Source organism: Schistocerca piceifrons, chromosome 4, assembly GCF_021461385.2.
Source record: "Schistocerca piceifrons isolate TAMUIC-IGC-003096 chromosome 4, iqSchPice1.1, whole genome shotgun sequence".
NCBI lineage: Eukaryota > Metazoa > Arthropoda > Insecta > Orthoptera > Acrididae > Schistocerca > Schistocerca piceifrons.
The window spans coordinates 750,370,248-750,389,309 of record NC_060141.1 but is presented as its reverse complement, the minus strand read 5'-3'; the positions used below and the strand labels follow the sequence as shown (position 1 = coordinate 750,389,309).

Here is a 19,062-nt window from a genome sequence, read left to right as displayed (position 1 = left end):
GAACTTATAGCTGTTGCAAACACAAAAGTAAGTGAAATAATTTGAAAATTCTGTAATAAAAAGCCAATGGATAAGTCAGAAAGATTGTATGGTGGACTTTTGAGCAAGATAATCAAGTAATTACCCAGTTTTTTTTAAAGACATTTCACAGTTTGTCAGTGGGAAAATGAATGGCTGTTGTTGGGGAAGAGTAAGTTATATCAGATGGAAGCTGGAATGCTGTTGTAGAAAATTTTTATATTTTACAAAGTTATTCAGCTTGGGTAGATAGAATCACCTAATTTTACTGTTGTGTATGCAAGAGACACTGCAGGGATAGAAAGATTTATATTGTGAAAGAAACCAGTAGTAATGAGGTAGTTACAGCATTTCGTAATTTAATGCCTTTTTGTGTGCTTATGATACTGTTAAGTCCTGGGTGGAGTAAAAATAAGGGAAGGAATGAAGTTAACCATTGGTTGTATAGTTAATCAAACAATGGAAACTCCAGGTAGGAATATCAACAATATAGGAAAAGGCAGACTGCTACTTAGTGCTCCAGATCCTTGGGCCGCAATGTAACATCACATGGGATACAAGCAGCAATCTGGAGGGGAAGGAATAGGGGTAGTAGTGTACGGGAGGGGGGAGGGATGAACATTGCCTGGTGAAGTGTGCAGGGCTGCCAACAGGCGCAGAATCTGGTGGTTGTGGGGCAGGGAGGTGGGGAAAAAAAAGGAACAATAAAGGAGAGGAATCAGGAAAGATTTTTATGGGCGGATGCATTGGCAGAGGACTGCAAATAAACAGGGTGGGAGATGAGAATGGGGAGAAGATGGTAGGACAGAGAGGGTGGAAACTGTTGGGTGGAGGATGTAGGGACAGTATGTTACCATAGGTTGAGACTGGGTTAATGAAGGTGGTGGAGAATATGTTGTATGGATAATTCCCATGTGGGCAGTTCAGAAAAGCTGGTGGTGGAGGGGAGGTTCCGTATGCCTCGAGTAGTGAAGTACTGTTGAAATCAAGTGTGGACTAGGATTTGTGGAGATTAGATGGGTGATGGCAAATCACTTTAGGAGGGGTGGGAAGTATCTATGGTAGGATGTCACTTATTCCAGGGCACAAAGATAGATAATCAAAGCCCTGGTGAAGGATGTGGTTCAGTTGTTCCAGTCCGGGGTGCTATTGGGTGACGAAGGGGCACTGCTTTGTGGCTGGTTCCTGAGGGTGGTGGGAGGATTGGAGGTGTGGGGGGAATGGCACTGGAGCTCTGTTACAGACTAGGTTCTGGGGGATAGTGCCTGTTTGTGAAGGCCTTGGTGAGACCCTCACCATACTGAGCAAGGAAGATATGCCATCCTGGAGAAGCCAGGTTCTATGGGGGGGATTTTTTGGTGTGAAAATGGAGGTACTGTTGGTGATTGGTGGATTTAATGTGGACAGAGGTGTGGATGGAGCCCTCAGAGAGGAGGAGGTCAACATTAAGGAAGGTGGCACGTTGGGTTGAGTAGGACCACATGAAGCGGACAGGAGAGAGGTTGTGAAGGAAACGAAGATAGGGTGTCCTGCCCCTGGGTCCAGATCATGGTTGGTTGGTTGGTTTGGGGGAGGGACCAAACAGCGAGGTCATTGGTCCCATCGGATTAGGGAAGGAAATCGGCCGTGCCCTTTCAGAGGAACCATCCTGGCATTCGCCTGAAGTGATTTTGGGAAATCACGGAAAGCCTAAATCAGGATGGCCATACATGGTTCAGAACCACCGTCCTCCAGATCATGATGATATCATCAATGAACTTGAACCAGACTAGGGGTTTGGTGTTTTGAGAGACAAGGAAGGTCTCCTCTAGATGACCTATAAAAAGATTGGCATACGATGGAGCCATGCGGGTACCCATGGCTGCGACATGGATTTGTTTATATACCTTCCCTTCAAATGAGAAGTAGTTGTGGGTTAGGATGAAATCAGTAAGATGTACGAAGAAGGTATATAAACAAATCCATGGAACAGCCATGGTCACCTGCATGGCACCCTCCTATGCCAATCTTTTTATGGGGCATCTAGATGAGACCTTCCTAGCCTAGCAAAACACCAAACTCTGAGTCTGGTTCAGGTTCATTGATGATATCTTCATGATATGGACCCAGGGCCAAGACACCCTATCTTTATTCCTTCACAACCTCAACACCTACTCCCCAATCCACTTCACATGGTCCTCCTCAACCCAGTGTACCATCTTCCTGGGACCTCCTCCTCTCTGATGGCTCCATCCACACTTGTGTCCACATTAAATTCACCAGCAACCAACAATACGTGAAGTTCAACAGCTTCATCCCTTCCACACCAAAAAATCCCTCCCATACAGCCTGAGTCACATGGGAAAGGCTTTTCAGCAGTGACAAGAACTCCCTTGTCCAGTATGGTAAGGGTCTCACCAAGGCCTTCACAGACAGGTACTATTCCACAAAAAGATCTTCTGTGCCATTTCCCCTCACACTCGCAATCTCCTCACCACCCCCAAAACGTTAAAAAAAAAAAAAAAAAAAAAAACACTGTGGACTGGATCAACTGAACCATATCCTTTGTCAGGGCTTTGATTGCCTATCATCATGCACTGAAATGAGTGACACCCTACCCAAGATACTTCCTACCTCCACAACATCCTAGTCCATCCCTATTTTGCTCCTAATTCCAACCCCTTGCCACAAGGATCATATCCCTGTGGATGACCCAGGTGCAAAAGCTGCCCAATCCACCCACCCACCCAGCACTTCCTATTCCTGTCTTGTCACAGGGTGTCCTACCCCCTCAGGGGCTGGGCCACCTGTGAAAGCAGCCATGTCATTTACCAGCTCTGCTGCAATCATTGCACAGCTTTTTATATTGGTATGACTACCAACCAGCTGTCTATCACAATGAACAGCCACTGCCAAACAGTGACCAAGAGCAGAGTAGGCCACCCTGTAGCATAACATGCAGCTGAATATTACACACTTGATTTCAATGGCTGCTTCACTACCCAAGCCGTCTGGATCCTTCCCTCCACTGCCAGCTTTTCTGAACTGCACAGATGTGAGTTATCCCTACAACACATTCTCCACTCCCATAATTATTCTGGCCTCAACCTATGATAACATACTGTCCCCACACCCTTCACCAAACAGTTTCCACTCCCTCTGTCGTATCATATACTCCCCATTCTCATCTCCCACCCTGTTTATTTGCAGCCCTCTGCCAATGCAACCACCCATCTTCCCCTGTGCTTCCTTTTTTCCCCACCTCCTTGCCCCACAACCTCCTGACACTGCACTTGTTGACAGTCTAGTCCCTGCACACTCCCAGACAGTGTTCGTCTCTCTCCCCACCACTACTATCCCTTTCCCTTCCCCACCCCCTCCAGATTGCTGCTTGCATGTAGCCGAGCCTAAAGACAATGCTAACTGATACTGGGCAAGGATTTTAGCCACAGAAGCCCTGTATTTACTTGGTCCTGTGCACTAAACTGCTGTGATGTTTTAGGTGTTGTTATATACATTGATAAAATTGCTACTCCTTTGTATAGTGCTCTTGAAGTTACAATATCCTCAGATGATGATGGACCTGGCAGTAATTCATCTGCCAGTTTGTATACTGCTGTATAGTTTGTATGGAGAAACAAGACTTTTGGTCAGGTGAATACAGGGTTATAAATACAAAATCAAATAGGGTTAATGCAGGAGTAGGTTTAATAATGAATAAAAAAAATAGGAGTGCGGGTAAGCTACTACAAACAGTATAGTGAATGCATTATTGTGGCCAGGATAAGACACGAAGCCCATGCCTACTACAGTAGTACAAGTTTATATGTCAACTAGCTCTGCAGACGATGAAGAAATTGATGAAATGTATGATGAGATAAAAGAAATTATTCAGGTAGTGGAGGGAGATGAAAATTTAGTAGTCATGGGTGACTGGAGTTCGAGAATAGGAAAAGGGAGAGAAGGAAACATAGTGGGTGAATATGGATTGGGGGAGAGAAATGAAAGAGGAAGCCATCTGGTAGAATTTTGCACAGAGCATAACTTAATCATAGCTAACACTTGGTTCAAGAATCATAAAAGAAGGTTGTATACATGGAAGAATCCCGGAGATACTAGAAGGTATCAGATTATATAACAGTAAGACAGAGATTTAGAAACCAGGTTTTAAATTGTAAGACATTTCCAGGGGCAGATGTGGACTCTGATCACAATCTATTGGTTTTGAACTGCAGATTAAAACTGAAGAAACTGCAAAAAGGTGGGAATTTAAGGAGATGGGACCTGGATAAACTGACTAAACCAGAGGTTGTACAGAGTTTCAGGGAGAGCATAAAGGAACAATTGACAGGAATGGGGGAAAGAAATACAGTAGAAGAAGAATGGGTAGCTCTGAGGGATGAAGTAGTGAAGGCAGCAGAGGATCAAGTAGGTAAAAAGACGAGGGCTAGTAGAAATCCTTAAGTAACAGAAGAAATATTGAATTTAATTGATGAAAGGAGAAAATATAAAAACGCAATAAATGAACCAGGCAAAAGGGAATACAAACGTCTCAAAAATGAGATCGACAGGAAGTGCAAAATGGCTAAGCAGGGATGGCTAGGAGACAAATGTAAGGATGTAGAGGCTTATCTCACTAGGGGTAAGATACATACTGCCTACAGGAAAATTAAAGAGACCTTTGGAGAAGAGAGAGCCATTTGCATGAATATCAAGAGCTCAGATGGAAACCCAGTTCTGAGCAAAGAAGGGAAAGCAGAAAGGTGGAAGGAGTATATAGAGGGTCTATACAAGGGCGGTGTACTTGAGGACAATATTATGGAAATGGAAGAGGATGTAGATGAAGATGAAATGGGAGATATGATACTGCGTGAAGAGTTTGACAGAGCACTGAAAGGCCTGAGTCGAAACAAGGCCCTGGGAGTAGACAACATTCCATTGGAACTACTGACGGCCTTGGAAGAGCCAGTCCTGACAAAACTCTACCATCTGGTGACCAAGATGTATGAGACAGGCGAAATACCCTCAGACTTCAAGAAGAATATAATAATTCCAATCCCAAAGAAAGCAGGTGTTGACAGATGTGAAAATTACCGAACTATCAGTTTAATAAGTCACAGCTGCAAAATACTAATGCGAATTCTTTACAAGCGAATGGAAAAACTGGTAGAAGCCGACATCGGCGAAGATCAGTTTGGATTCCGCAGAAATGTTGGAACACGTGAGGCAATACTGACCCTACGACTTATCTTAGAAAATAGATTGAGGAAAGGCAAACCTACATTTCTAGCATTTGTAGACTTAGAGAAAGCTTTTGACAATGTTGACTGGAATACTCTCTTTCAAATTCTGAAGGTGGCAGGGGTAAAATACAGGGAGCGAAAGGCTATTTTCAGTTTGTACAGAAAGCAGGTGGCAGTTATAAGAGTTGAGGGGCATGAAAGGGAAGCAGCGGTTGGGATGGGAGTGAGACAGGGTTGTAGCCTGTCCCCGATGTTATTCAATCTGTATATTGAGCAAGCAGTAAAGGAAGCAAAAGAAAAATTTGGAGTAGGTATTAAAGTACATGGAGAAGAAATAAAAACGTTGAGGTTCGCCGATGACATTGTAATTCTGTCAGAGACAGCAAAGGATTTAGAAGAGCAGTTGAACGTAATGGACAGTGTCTTGAAAGGAGGATATAAGATGAACATCAACAAAAGCAAAACGAGGATAATGGAATGTAGTCAAATTAAGTCGGGTGATGCTGAGGGAATTAGATTAGGAAATGAGACACTTAAAGTAGTAAAGGAGTTTTGCTATTTGGGGAGCAAAATAACTGATGATGGTCGAAGTAGAGAGGATATAAAATGTAGACTGGCAATGGCAAGGAAAGCGTTTCTGAAGAGGAGAAATTTCTTAACATCGAGTATAGATTTAAATGTCAGGAAGTCGTTTCTGAAAGTATTTGTATGGAGTGTAGCCATGTATGGGAGTGAAATATGGACGATAAATACTTTGGACAAGAAGAGAATAGAAGCTTTTGAAATGTGGTGCTACAGAAGAATGCTGAAGATTAGATGGGTAGATCACATAACCAATGAGGAGGTATTGAATAGAATTGGGGAGAAGAGGAGTTTGTGGCACAACTTGACAAGAAGAAGGCACCGATTGGTAGGACATGTTCTGAGGCATCAAGGGATCACAAATTTAGCATTGGAGGGCAGCGTGGAGGGTAAAAATCGTAGAGGGAGACCTAGAGATGAATACACTAAGCAGATTCAGAAGGATGTAGGTTGCAGTAAGTACTGGGAGATGAAGAAGCTTGCACAGGATAGAGTAGCATGGAGAGCTGCATCAAACCAGTCTCAGGACTGAAGACAACAACAACAACAACAACAACAGTAGTTTGTATACTGCTGTATATTAGTTTATCTGAAAGCACCCTGAAGATTCTTCTCTTTCTGATATGTTTCTCTTTTATCTCTTTCTTTTGTTGCTTTTGTGATTTATCAATAGCTCCTGCAATTTTTATTCCTGTAAAGCACTACATTTATGTTCTTTTTCCAGAGGCACAGGGAGCAGTATGATCCAGTCATTGAGCAAGTGGGGAGTTACGATCCTATGCCAAATCAATTAAATGAGAAACTTGTGTCCTTAAATTTTGAGAGAATCAAGTATTGGATTGGGAATGGAGCAGATGTCTCAACACCTGTGGCAGAGCTTCTGGGTATGTTGTTTAAATCCTTTTCTGTTGAGTTGATTTAAGAAATCAAAATGCCTGTTGATTATTCAGCATATTATCTTTCTTATTTCTATCAAGTTAGTTTATAAGCTCTAAAGTTATCTTGTGTTAACATATTTCAAACAATGGAAACTCCAGGTTGTAAAATCAACAATATAAGGAAACGGTAGAGCGCTACTCACTCTAAAGATGCCACACTGAGCTGCAGATTGACACAACAAAAAGACACTTACACTAGCTTTCAGCCAAAACCTTCTCCAGGAAAGGATACACACACACACACACACACACACACACACACACACACACAAAAAAAAAGCAAGCACACCTCACGCTCACATTACTGCCATCTCCAGGAGATGGCGGTCGTGTGCGTGATGTGTGGTTGCTTGTGTTATGTATTTGTTTTATTTATTATAGTTATCCATGGTGAATAAATGTTTCTGTCCTGATAGTGCAAAACATTTAAGATAATGCCTTTCTTGGTTTTGTACAAAAAAAGAAAGCAAATACGGTCACTCATCTATAGCTGACTGATATGTGGTGCATCAGAAAGAGAGTGGGGGGCAGGCAGTACACAATCTGGATGGGGAAGAAGTGATGTGGACAGAGGAGAGAAAGGAAAAGGAAAAAAGAAAGGTTAGGCAATAGGAAATAGCTTAGCAGAAGATTAGCCCTGGGTTATTGTGAGAGCACAGAGTGTGTTGTGGAGACAATTTCCATTTGCTGTGTAGTTAAGATAAACTAGTGCTGGAAGGGAGTATCTTAATGGGTCATGTAGTGTAGCAACAATGGAAGTCATTTCTGTTGTGGTGTGCAGTATGTTCACAACTGGATGGTCACATTTGCAGTTTGCCAAAGGCCATTCATGCGTGTACACAGTTGACTACTTGTCATGCCCACCCAGAATTCTGTGTAGTAATTGCAGCATAGTTGATATGTAACATGGCTGCTTCTGTATGTGGCCCTGCCTTTTATAGAGAAGTAAATGTCTGTGACTGGGCTGCAGTCCATGTTGGCCATAAGGGAATGACCTGAAGAGTGCAGGTTGGCAGCAGGATTGGAATAGTGATAGACAAGGATATTCTGTAGCTTGGGTGGACAGCTGAACACTACTTTTAGTGACGTGGTTAGGATTTTGGGTAGGATAGCCCTCATCTCAGGGCACAATGAGAGGTAGTCGAAGCCCTGGTGAAACTTTTCAAGGTGAGGGTGTGTTGGTTGGTGAATGGCTAACAGGTATCAAAGGAGGAGATGGCATGGGACATCTGTTTATAGATAAGCTGACTCGGACATTGTCCGTCAGGAAAGGCCCTGGTTGTTGAGGCCATAAGGAAGTTACTGTTTGACATGAAAATGGGTGACAGCTGTCAAAACGGAGGTATATGGCGATGTTTGGCAGTTGATATGAACAGAAATATTTATGGGGCCACTTGTGAGGTAGAGATCAACATATAGGGAGGTAACTTATTGTTCGGCAGGCACCAGATGAAGTGTATTTGGGAGCAGGTGTTGAGGTTATGGAAGAAAGAGCAAAGGTTGGCCCTGTCCAAATCATGACACTGTCATCAATGAATCTGAACCAGACAATAATGTTTTAGGTATTGATTGGATAGGAAGGATTCCTTCAGATGCCCCACAAACGTGTTGGCAAAAAATGGCAATACCACAGATTTGTTTGTAGCAGGTATGCACAAACTGCGGGACACATGCGGCCTGCAGTTGATATCATGATGGCCTGCCCCTTATCATTTGTTCTTGTGATTTTTTTCTTTCTTTTTTTTTCCAAATCTTTCGTTCCCTCCCTGAAAATGCACTAGAAGCAGTGCAGCTGGAACTAATCAATGTGCTAAACAATGGGACGCTGTGAACTAAATTCAATGAAACAAATCTATTGTGGAATGAGAGTTTCACTCTGCAGCGGAGTGTGCGCTGATATGAAACTTACTGGCAGATTAAATCTGTGTGCCCGACCGAGACTCGAACTCGGGACCTTTGCCTTTCGCGGGCAAGTGCTCTACCATCTGAGCTACCGAAGCACGACTGGCAGAAGTAAAGCTGTGAGGACCAGGCGTGAGTCGTGCTTCGCTAGCTCAGATGCTAGAGCACTTGCCCGCGAAAGGCGAAGGTCCCGAGTTCGAGTCTCGGTCGGGCACACAGTTTTAATCTGCCATTAAGTTTCAAATCTATTGTATTTCTGTTGTTGGGTCAGTAGAAACAATTGTACATTATTGGTAGGTAGTACAATAAAATATGTTAACATTTTTGGTCATCTTATATATATCATCAAATTTTTTCAGCAATAAACATTAACAAAATAGGAATCACTCAAGGACTGACAGTTTAGAGTGAAGCAATCATGGAAGCAATGGAGCATCATTTTTCTAATTTTTTAATTAAGTTGTGGCCCTTACGTAGTCACAGTGAGGGGTTTGCATCCTGCCGTACTAGCAAGTCTGTACATTTCTAGTTTATATATTTGGGCTTCAAGAGTGAAATAACTGTGGAACTAGATGCGTCATTTTACATGTCGTATACCAGCTGTTATGTAAATAGTGTTCGGCCTTTTACATCGGCATGACTACCACCCTGTTATCACTCAGGATGAATGAACATAGTCAGAAGATGTATACCACCAACACACAATATCCTGTTGCAGAGTATGCTCTACAACATGACAATCATGACCTCGGTGCCTGTTTCACCACATTCAGCATCTGAATTCTTGCCCTGGTCACCAGTTTCTCAGAATTCTGCAGCTGGGAACTAGCACTACAACATGTTTTTGGCCTTAATTTACATGAATTCCTTCTGTTTCTGCATTTATTCACAGTAACTACTCCTGTCTTCACACCATTTTAGTTTCCTACATTTGTCACTTCCTGACCTGTGTATATTTCGCCGTCACCCCTCCCACCTCTGTTAAATACATTGCACTTCGCTTTTACTCTTATTAACTTGTGCACAATATTTTAGTACTAATCTCAGTCTTGCATACTACCCTGCCTTCCACCACTAAGCTCTTAGGTTTTCAAATCTCATCAGGTTCAATCCTCGACAATCAGTCTTTCCTTCTCACTCCACCTGGTAAGTCTCCCCTGACCCTGGATTCTGAGTGACTTTTCTGAACTGTACCCCTTTTTCTAAACCTCGTCAGTCATTTTTCTTCACTTCTCTCCCTTCCCGTCCAACTGTTCTGCCAGAAGAAGAAGCCATTGGCTCCGAAAGCTTGTAAAAGTTAAATGTTCTTGTGTGTGTGTTCTTTTGCCGCCGCTAGGTGAGTATACTTTTTTATCAATCCATTTAAATTTTAGAAAATGATCTGTGTGACTTGCAAAGTTTCCGGCTTTGAAGAGCACTGTCTCCCTGCAAATTTCCCCAACATGCAGCTGCGAGCATTGTATTCACAGATCTCGTTACTGTCTGCGGAAATAGTTGCAGTGACCAAACATAACCGATACTACCAAATTTTGAAAGGGCTATGTGGTGAGAAAGAATGAAGTGATTAGTCAGTGTAACAAGCGTTTAATGGCATTGGGACTGGGAGTTCCAAAAATTGATGTTTTATGCAGAAAAATGCAGTAATGAGGGACGATATTCCACTGTAATTTGTTTCTGTTATGTGTGGAGTTCTGAACTAGCTGTTCTATGTAGTTTTTACAGGACAGTTTGTCATGCTCCGCACTCACAAAACTGAATTATTTCATTCAGCTATTGGAAGATTGTAGTATCTAAAGTGACGACAGTACTGTCGGGGAATACATGTACTAGTTTTTTTTGTAAAGTTTTCATTTACATGGCGTGAACTTCAGAATTGGGCATTGGAATACACCTTAATTGGTCCCTTTAATTTTAGGATGTAAATTAGGGCTTTCCCTATAACCAAATCACTGAAGGGTGTAAGAAGGAAGTTGTCAATAGCCATCTCATTGGGAACTGTACTATTGGAAATAATTCAAAACTGGATATATCAACAGCATCAGGGAGAAAATACTGAAGCCGACACAAGTAATGTGTCTCCAGTGAAGACTGCATAGCCTTACAGACGTGCTAATAACTGCCTAATGAAACTTAGATACTGTACAGACCGCTGTCAGGAAGTGTGAGAACTATTAGCTTGTGTGTGAATGTTTTTAGTTTAATATTATGGTACACGATTCAAAGACTTGAAAACACCAATATTTAGAATATTTGAATATATAGCAAGTACAACTTTCATTTCATTGGTTCTGCTGTAGTCTTTTATTAGCTTGTGTCTGTCCTGCCCTGCTCAGTGATTTCATAAGCACAATAGGTCTACTAATATTCCAGTTACCCTTTCATTTTTCGCCTAATATTATTAGTTCATCCTTCAATTCACAAGGATGAAAGACACTAAATATTTCTTTTGGTGTTAACAGTTTTGTCCAGACTGTAACTTTTTTAAGTAGCAGTTTCAAGTGTAACTATACAAACCCCACTTGGCTACCTGATATTTAATCAATCCATGAATTGTGTGCCATTATATGAAGGGCTTATTTCAATAGTGGAACAAGTCCATTTTTGTTCATATTGAATATAATAGAGGGAAACATTCCACGTGGGAAAAATATATCTAAAAACAAAGATGATGTAACTTACCAAACGAAAGTGTTGGTATGTTGATAGACACACAAACACACACACACAAAATTCAAGCTTTCGCAACCTATGATTGCTTCATCAGGAAAGAGGGAAGGAGAGGGAAAGACAAAAGGATGTGGGTTTTAAGGGAGAGGGTAAGGAGTCATTCCAATCCCGGGAGTGCAAAGACTTACCTTAGAGGGAAAAAGGACAGGTATTCTCTCTCTCTCTCACTCTCACACACACACACACCAATCTGCACATATACAGACATCTGCTTGTACATCAATAAGTGGTTGTATTAATCCTAAATCTTATACCCAATAAATAGTTAAGATGGTTGTGGTTTGATGCAGCTCTCCATGATAAGTCTGTCTTATACAAGCCTCTTTATCTTTGCACAACTACTGCAATGTTCATCCATTTGAACTTGCTTACTGCATTAAATCCTTGGAACCCCTCCCCCCCCCCCCCCCCCCCCCCCCCATACACACACACACACACACACTTACTTTCTCTTCAGACTTATATTTCACAATGTGTCCTATCCTATCAACCAATCTCATCTTTTCATCTTTCAGTGACGTTGTGGCACAAATTTCATTTTTTTCCCCAGTTCGATTCAGTGCCTCCACATTTGCAATATCTACTTAATCTTCAGTATGCTTTTATATCAACATGTTACAAAAGCTTCTATTGTGTTCTTATCTGAACTGCCTATCATCCACATTCTATTTCCATACAAGACTACACTTCAGACAAATACCTTCAGAAAAAAACGTCCTAACACTTAAACCAAAATTAGTTGTTAACAAATTCATTTTTTTTCCAGCAACAGTATTCTTACTATAGCTAGTCGGCATTTTATATCCTTTCGGTGTTGGCATCGTCAGTTATTTTGCTACGCACATAGCAAACTCATCTGCTACTTTTAATGTCTCATTTGTTAGTCTTCGGATTTTTTTTTTCTTTCTGAGAATGGCCTTGATTGCATAAGTGCGATGATAAACTTTAGAAGCAAACATGTGACATGAATAAACATTGAAAGTATACGTTCCTGTAACCAGTTACAAATTTGTTTTAGAGGGTTAAAATTCTCTCAAGTGGATTATGTCATTTACTAAGACATGTATGTCTTGTATGTGCAACTTCTGGGTGACCTGTGGCACTATCTGGTAGCAGAAGACAAAACACTACTTTGAGTCTTGTACCAAAGTTTAGTGTGTGCCTTTTATTGCAAAAGATGAGTTATAAAACTTTTGGCCTTCTACTACATTAATGTTTTGTCGTCTGCTACCAGAAAGTGCCACAGGTTATCCAAAATTCATAGGCCTACATACGTGCCTTTGTGGAACCCCCCAAATGCATAGTGTAAATAAATTGTGAGAAATTACAGTAACTAATGGTACCAGTCTCATTTTGATTTAGTTTAACATTTTTTTATTTGAAAGAAAAATTAAAATTTTGGAACTTGAAGCTCTGTTTTGAAACTGGACAGTATGACATCACACTTAAGTGTTATTATCTCTACTGTTACACAGGATTAGCAGGTTTCTATCCCATCCATCCAAGGACATACATGACAGCCTGGAGGAACCGCCGCAGTGCTGCAGAAAATAAAGAAGAAGTTAAACTAGAAAATAGTAGTTAGTATGAACACAGTGATGTACATTTTACAGCATATATTTTGAAAAATGTGTAATACAAACAGTTATAGTCTATTAAATAAAACAGCTCTTTATCTACACTTTCGGTGTACCACTTATTTCACCATGCACAGTACACAGATGCACCTAAAACTTCTTTATCTTTTGCAACTGATTATTTCTTCTCAATGCCATTTTCCTCAGTCTTCTCCAATACTCTTTAGTGTTAGGGTCCAATTCCTCTAAAGCAGGTGGCTTGCCTAGACAAAGAGATTAACTAACATTAATCCAGCTTTTCCACACATTAATGACTTATCCAATGAAGAAACAATTTTGTGTAATGTAAGTTGACTATTCTAAAATAATTTGTATCAGAATGAAAAGTGAGTGTTGAAATTCTGGATAACAATAATACAGTAAAACCCCCTTTTTACATGTTTCAGTGGACTGACTCAAAAGGAGTGTAAAATGCAGCAAAGCAGAGAAAACACAAGTGCAAATGGATTAATTTCTCTGTCATATAGCCCAAAATATGAAATTGATGTAATTTAAATTTTGTCTATTTGAAAAAATATTTTATTGTTTTTGTTTCCTTCTGACAGCAATTAACTCTACTTGTTCATGCAACAACATTAAAAAAGATATTCTTTTTTAGGACCAAACTGAGGAGCAAATCTCTGAGGCCATGGAATGTGTCAGTACATGAAATTACAACATAAAAGTTATAACAGATAAAAAATAAATGTTTATGAAGCCGAAAAAGTCACTTCATAAGTTTAAGTAAACGCAATCAACAATACAATGAGAATCAGCTTAAATTTTCAAGGAACTCCTCAACAGAATAGGAGTGACCCATGAGGAAACTCTTCAATTCCAATTTGGAAATGCATGGATTTCTGCTAAGATTTTTGAATTTGAGTGGTAGCTTATTGAAAAGGGATGCAGCAGTATACTGCACACCTTTTTGCACAAGAGTTAAGGAAGTCTGATCCAAAATGCAGGTTTGATTTCTGCCAAATATTAACCGAGTGAAAGCTGCTTATTTTTGGGAATAAGCTAATATTGTTAACCAGAAATAACAGTAAGGAATATATATATTGAGAGGTTCCTGAACTTACACCACTTATTGCCCAAACTGCCCATTTCTGAGCCAAAAATATCCTTTTAGAATGGGAAGAGTTACCCCAAAATATAATACCATATGACATAAGCAAAGTAGACTAATTTTCATGTCGAACAATCATTCACTTCTGATACCGTTTGAATAATAAAAATGGCAGTATTAAGTCTTTGAACAAGATCCTGAACATGGGCTTTCCACGGCAGCTTACTATCTATCTGAACACCTAGGAATTTGAACTGTTCAGTTTCACTAATCATACACCCGTGCTGTGAAATTAAAACATCAGGTTTTGTTGAATTGTGTGTTAGAAACTGTAAAAACTGAGTCTTACTGTGATTTAGCATTAGTTCATTTTCTACAAGCCATGAAGTAGGTCATGTACTGCACTATTTGAAATTGAGCCAATGTTGCACACAACATCCTTTACTACCAAGCTAGTGTCATCAGCAAACAGAAATATTTTAAAGTTACCCGTAATACTAGAGGGCATATCATTTATATAAATTAGGAACAGGAGTGGCCCCAACACTGATCCCTGGGGCCCCACTCAGATCCCACATCACATCCGTTATCGGAGATGCTGTGTCCTATCGCTTGTGCACTGACTATAACACCATGTTCAAACTCACTTAAATCTTTATAACCTGCCATTGTAGCAGCAGTACCCGATCTAACAACTGTGCCAGACACTTGTTGTCTCATATAGGCGCTGCCAACCACAGAACCGTATCCTGTCTGTTTACATATTTCTGTATTCAAATATGCATGCCTATACCAGTTTCTTTGGTGCTTCAGTGTATAATGAAGTACTATGTGAAAAAAGCTACATAAATATTCAGTGACAGTTTCATATGATTTCAATGTGGTGCAGAGATTGGCTACTTGCTTTAAATGTTCAGAAATTTAAGATTTTGACTTAACAAACTGAAAAAATGTGGTATCCTATGGCTATAATATCAAAGAGTCAGAGCTGGAATCGGCCAATTCATACAAACACCTGGGTGTAGCACTTTGTAGGGATATGAAATGGAATGATCACATAGTTTCAGTCATGGTGGTAGATTTCTTTACTGGCGGAATATGGGGGAAGTGAAAGCACTCTACAAAGGAGACTGCTTACAAATCATTCGTGACCAGTTCTAGAATATTGCTCAAGTGTGGGACGCAAACCATGTAGGACTAACACGGGATACTGAACCTGTACAGAGGACAGCATGAATGGTCACAGTTTGTTTAATCTGTGGGAGAGCGTCACAGAGATACTGAAGCAATTGAACTGGAAGACTCCTTGAGATAGAGGTAAACTACCTCGAGAAAGTTTACTAACAAAGTTTCAAGAACTGGCTTTAAATGATTGCTCTCAGAATATGCTACAACTCAATACATATCACTCCCATACGGATTGTGAGGATAAGATTAGAATAATTATTGCATGCACAGAGGCATTCAAACAATTATATTTCCCACACTCCATACATGAATGGAACAGGAAAAAACCGTAATAACTGAAGCAATGGGATGTACCTTCTGCTATGTGCCTCACAATGGTCTGCAGAGTATAAATGTAGGTAACCACTACAACATTATGGCAAAAAAAAACTTGTGACACAACACTTGTTAAAACACTAAAGTTGGCAGTTTTCATAAACAGAGAACAGTACTGTATTGACAGTACAATATTGGCAGAACAGGACTTCTGTTAGGATTGACAAAAATTAACGTAAAAAGTGGTAAAAGGTAACATGTGGGAAGTAAAAACAGGGTTTTCTGTAGTTCGTATCCTCCCATGTACGTAATAAAACTGCCTATATTTATCACTTTTAAAAATCACTATGGCATTCCCCATAACTCAATATTTTAAAGAAAGTTATGAGCAAAGGTTAAAGAGTTTCAGTTCCTCTGCACATCTAACTTCCAAATGAGCCCTTTGTATTTATATGATTTTGTAAATTTCAAACAAGATTAAACCAAAAAGTCAATGGATGTCACGCCATGAAGCACAAAATAGGCATGTTGTTGTGACTGGCTGTAATGCTGTACAGTCTGGATCTTATGTATTCTTTTAACATTTATAGAAAACCAAGAGCAATGGACACAATGATCCAGGATGTACATAAAGTCCAGGAACACTTTCAACACTTTCAATTATTAATTGCACAAAAACAAAACATTGTACAGATACCACACGTCATTTTGATGAGAAACCCTGAAATTCCCCCCCCCCCCCCCCCCCAAGTACACCGCCACAGCATAGTTTGGTAACTTGCCAATAGTCAGCACTAGTCACAAACACGGCGAGTTCAGTTGCGGAGTGAGCTTTCTGTGTGTTGGAGTTCGACAAAAACAAGTCGGCTACAGCTGTTCAATGGATGTTTAGAACCAAGTACGATAATAAGCTACCAACAAGGAAGGCCATTTACTACTGACACAACAAATTCGTTACAATGGGTTGCTTGTGCCCAGCAAAGAGAAGCGGATGTCCCAGTGTAAGTTAAGTGAATGTGGAGTGTGTACAAGAGACATTTACAAGGAGTCCAAAGAAATTGGTGTGTCATGCACATCAAATATTTGTACAATGTTAGTTCTTGTACAATAAATAATTGAGAGTGTTCCCGGACTTTATGTACATCCTGTACAATCTCCTCCAGTCATCCCCACAGACAGTAATTAAGAATGATAAGTGAAAACTGTTTTATCGTGGACAAGCAGTGTAGCAGGCAGTATTGAAATAAACACTTTGCAATAGCAACTGTTTGTTTATTAACATGAACTGAACTAAGTACAGTCCCCGAGGACGAATGTCCATGAACGTCAAATTGGTGTGGAGCAGAGAGGATAAGGAATGACGAGGCACCGGGGCATCCACTGATGAGGAGCAATGTGCAGTACTGACATGGTCCCATGAGGCAGTGTGCAGTCACATGCAGACCCTGTGAAGTAGTGCCTTACATGGATCATAGCGACAGCAAGACGACACCTTGGCAGGCACCAGCAATGGCAGGCATTGGATCCATAATGGAGACACTTGGCGGCTGACGATCGCTCAGAGCATAACTGGCTCTCAAGGGGCACAACTTATGTATGGAACTGCAGAAGACTACATGTGTGCTGTCATGTGGATGCATGACCACATGGACACAGCTAGGTGTCTGTGGCTGCAGCACTATGTACTGTGACCTGCATGCCACATACTGGAGCAGCTGGCCTCGCCAGATGCTGCAGCAGCTACAAGATGCTTGGTGATAAACATCTCAGTGACTCTTCTATTGATAAACAACCTCCAAAATTAGGCAGGGGCTCTACCTGACCAACAAAGCATATCTGTAAGTGTGGTGGACGAATATGCTGGGCACAGCCCTGCATACAACACACCCTTCGCCCCTCAAAAGATATGGCTCAACCATCTTAGAGAAGCACGGCACCCAAGGCATGAGACACAATGCAGCCACCAATGCAGACTATCCCAACAACTGGACTGAAAGAACAGTACAATCAGCCAACATGCAAACATGTGCCAGAGAAGTTATCAATTAGCTGCCAAGTACTGTAACACAACCTTGCATTCCACAAGCAATGAACACACGCAAAACACCATGCATAAAAAGAACCTATGAAGTTACATCAACTTCACAATAAGGATGCAAGATACAGCTAACAAGATCGCCGACTATGCTTTGCACAACCATTGACATCTGATTCACAAAAATAGAAAAATCAAATAACCCTTACGGAATAACTTCCTAAAGCTCAGTTCAATGTCCTTGAATATACTGTATGAGACCACTACACAACACAAGAAATTGATGTCAATAAGACAAATACATCCCGTCTGTGAAAGGAAACAGTTACTGACTGCTGGAAGTGAGTCTGGGAAAAGCTGACAATGTAAACTAAAGACTTCAGTAACCACACTTGCAACGAAGTGAGCACGGCACCGTGTACCTTGTGTATGCCATAGGCTATAAACTGCATCTCCAACTGTTGACAGTATATGGCCCAGTCCTCTTTCTAGCCATCACATATCTGAAAATTCAGCACCAATGCGGAGGAAGCTTGCTGACACATGGCCATTGTAGGTAAAATCTGAGTGAGCTGAGTTATGAGTCAAAGACAGCTCCAACAATTGGACAGACATTACAAATCAAAATGATACTCAAACATTATGCGAAAATACACTGCCAGAGAACTGGAACCAGAACTATTGAGAACAGAAAACAACAAAGCCCTCCTGCATCAATGTAGAGAATTCCTAATGCACCAGTGCATAAAAGGACTGCCCAATCTATACAGAAAATAGAACAACTACCACGACACAGGTTCATGAAAATGCAGCTACCGAGAAACTTGGGCACCATTTACAAAATGAACACCTACCAAAATCTAAACAACCAAATCAAAACACACAGTATCTCAAACCAAGAAAATTTGTGGATTGTATCTAATATCACAGACTGTCATTACACAATAAGCATGAATATGCTGCCCCATCAAGATAAACTAACACACAAACAAAAATCCATTAGTCTGAAAGCCACACATGCAACCTGCAAAAAAACCACTAATACACATCAAGAACCACTGAGAGACACTCTCGTCACCATGTCCTTGGCCAAGTGATGTAGCAGAGAGTACTGAAAGGCAGACTCTGCAATAAGAACTATTTGTTTATTATAAGTACAGCTTCTGAGGACGAATGTCCCTGAATATCGAAGTGGGAAAAAGGAGGAAGGATAAGCAAAGACATGGTCCCATGGAGCTGGGAGCTCAGGGACAGTCACTAATGCTGTAATGACACAGTCCCACAGGGCAGAGGGCTCATGGTGGTCACATGCAGATTCTGCGAAGCGGTGCCACTGGGAGCGGCTGATGAATTCCAGTGTGCTATGTGGCTCACGGTGAAGACGAAATGACACCTTGGCGGGCAGCAGCTGTGGTAGATGTTAGTCCATAATGGCGACTAATGGCAACTG

At 40.9% G+C, this 19,062-nt stretch overlaps 2 protein-coding genes across 2 annotated transcripts in view; one reads left to right on the top strand and one right to left on the bottom strand.

Annotated features, from left to right (window-relative positions):
* Nucleotides 1–13,070, top strand: part of LOC124795074 (probable 28S ribosomal protein S16, mitochondrial) — a 36,625-nt gene extending 23,555 nt beyond the window's left edge. The window contains exons 2-3 of the mRNA XM_047258886.1: nucleotides 6,547–6,706; nucleotides 12,865–13,070. Coding sequence (XP_047114842.1) covers nucleotides 6,547–6,706; nucleotides 12,865–12,974 — 270 coding nt within the window. The 3' untranslated portion in view covers nucleotides 12,975–13,070. The remainder of the gene's footprint in view (nucleotides 1–6,546; nucleotides 6,707–12,864) is intronic.
* LOC124795075 (39S ribosomal protein L54, mitochondrial) overlaps nucleotides 12,747–19,062 on the bottom strand; it is a 28,352-nt gene continuing 22,036 nt past the window's right edge. Inside the window, exons 3-4 of the mRNA XM_047258887.1 lie at nucleotides 13,033–13,229; nucleotides 12,747–12,930 (exon numbers count right to left, since the gene is read on the bottom strand). Of these exons, the coding sequence (XP_047114843.1) occupies nucleotides 13,117–13,229 (113 nt within the window). The 3' untranslated portion in view covers nucleotides 12,747–12,930; nucleotides 13,033–13,116. The remainder of the gene's footprint in view (nucleotides 12,931–13,032; nucleotides 13,230–19,062) is intronic.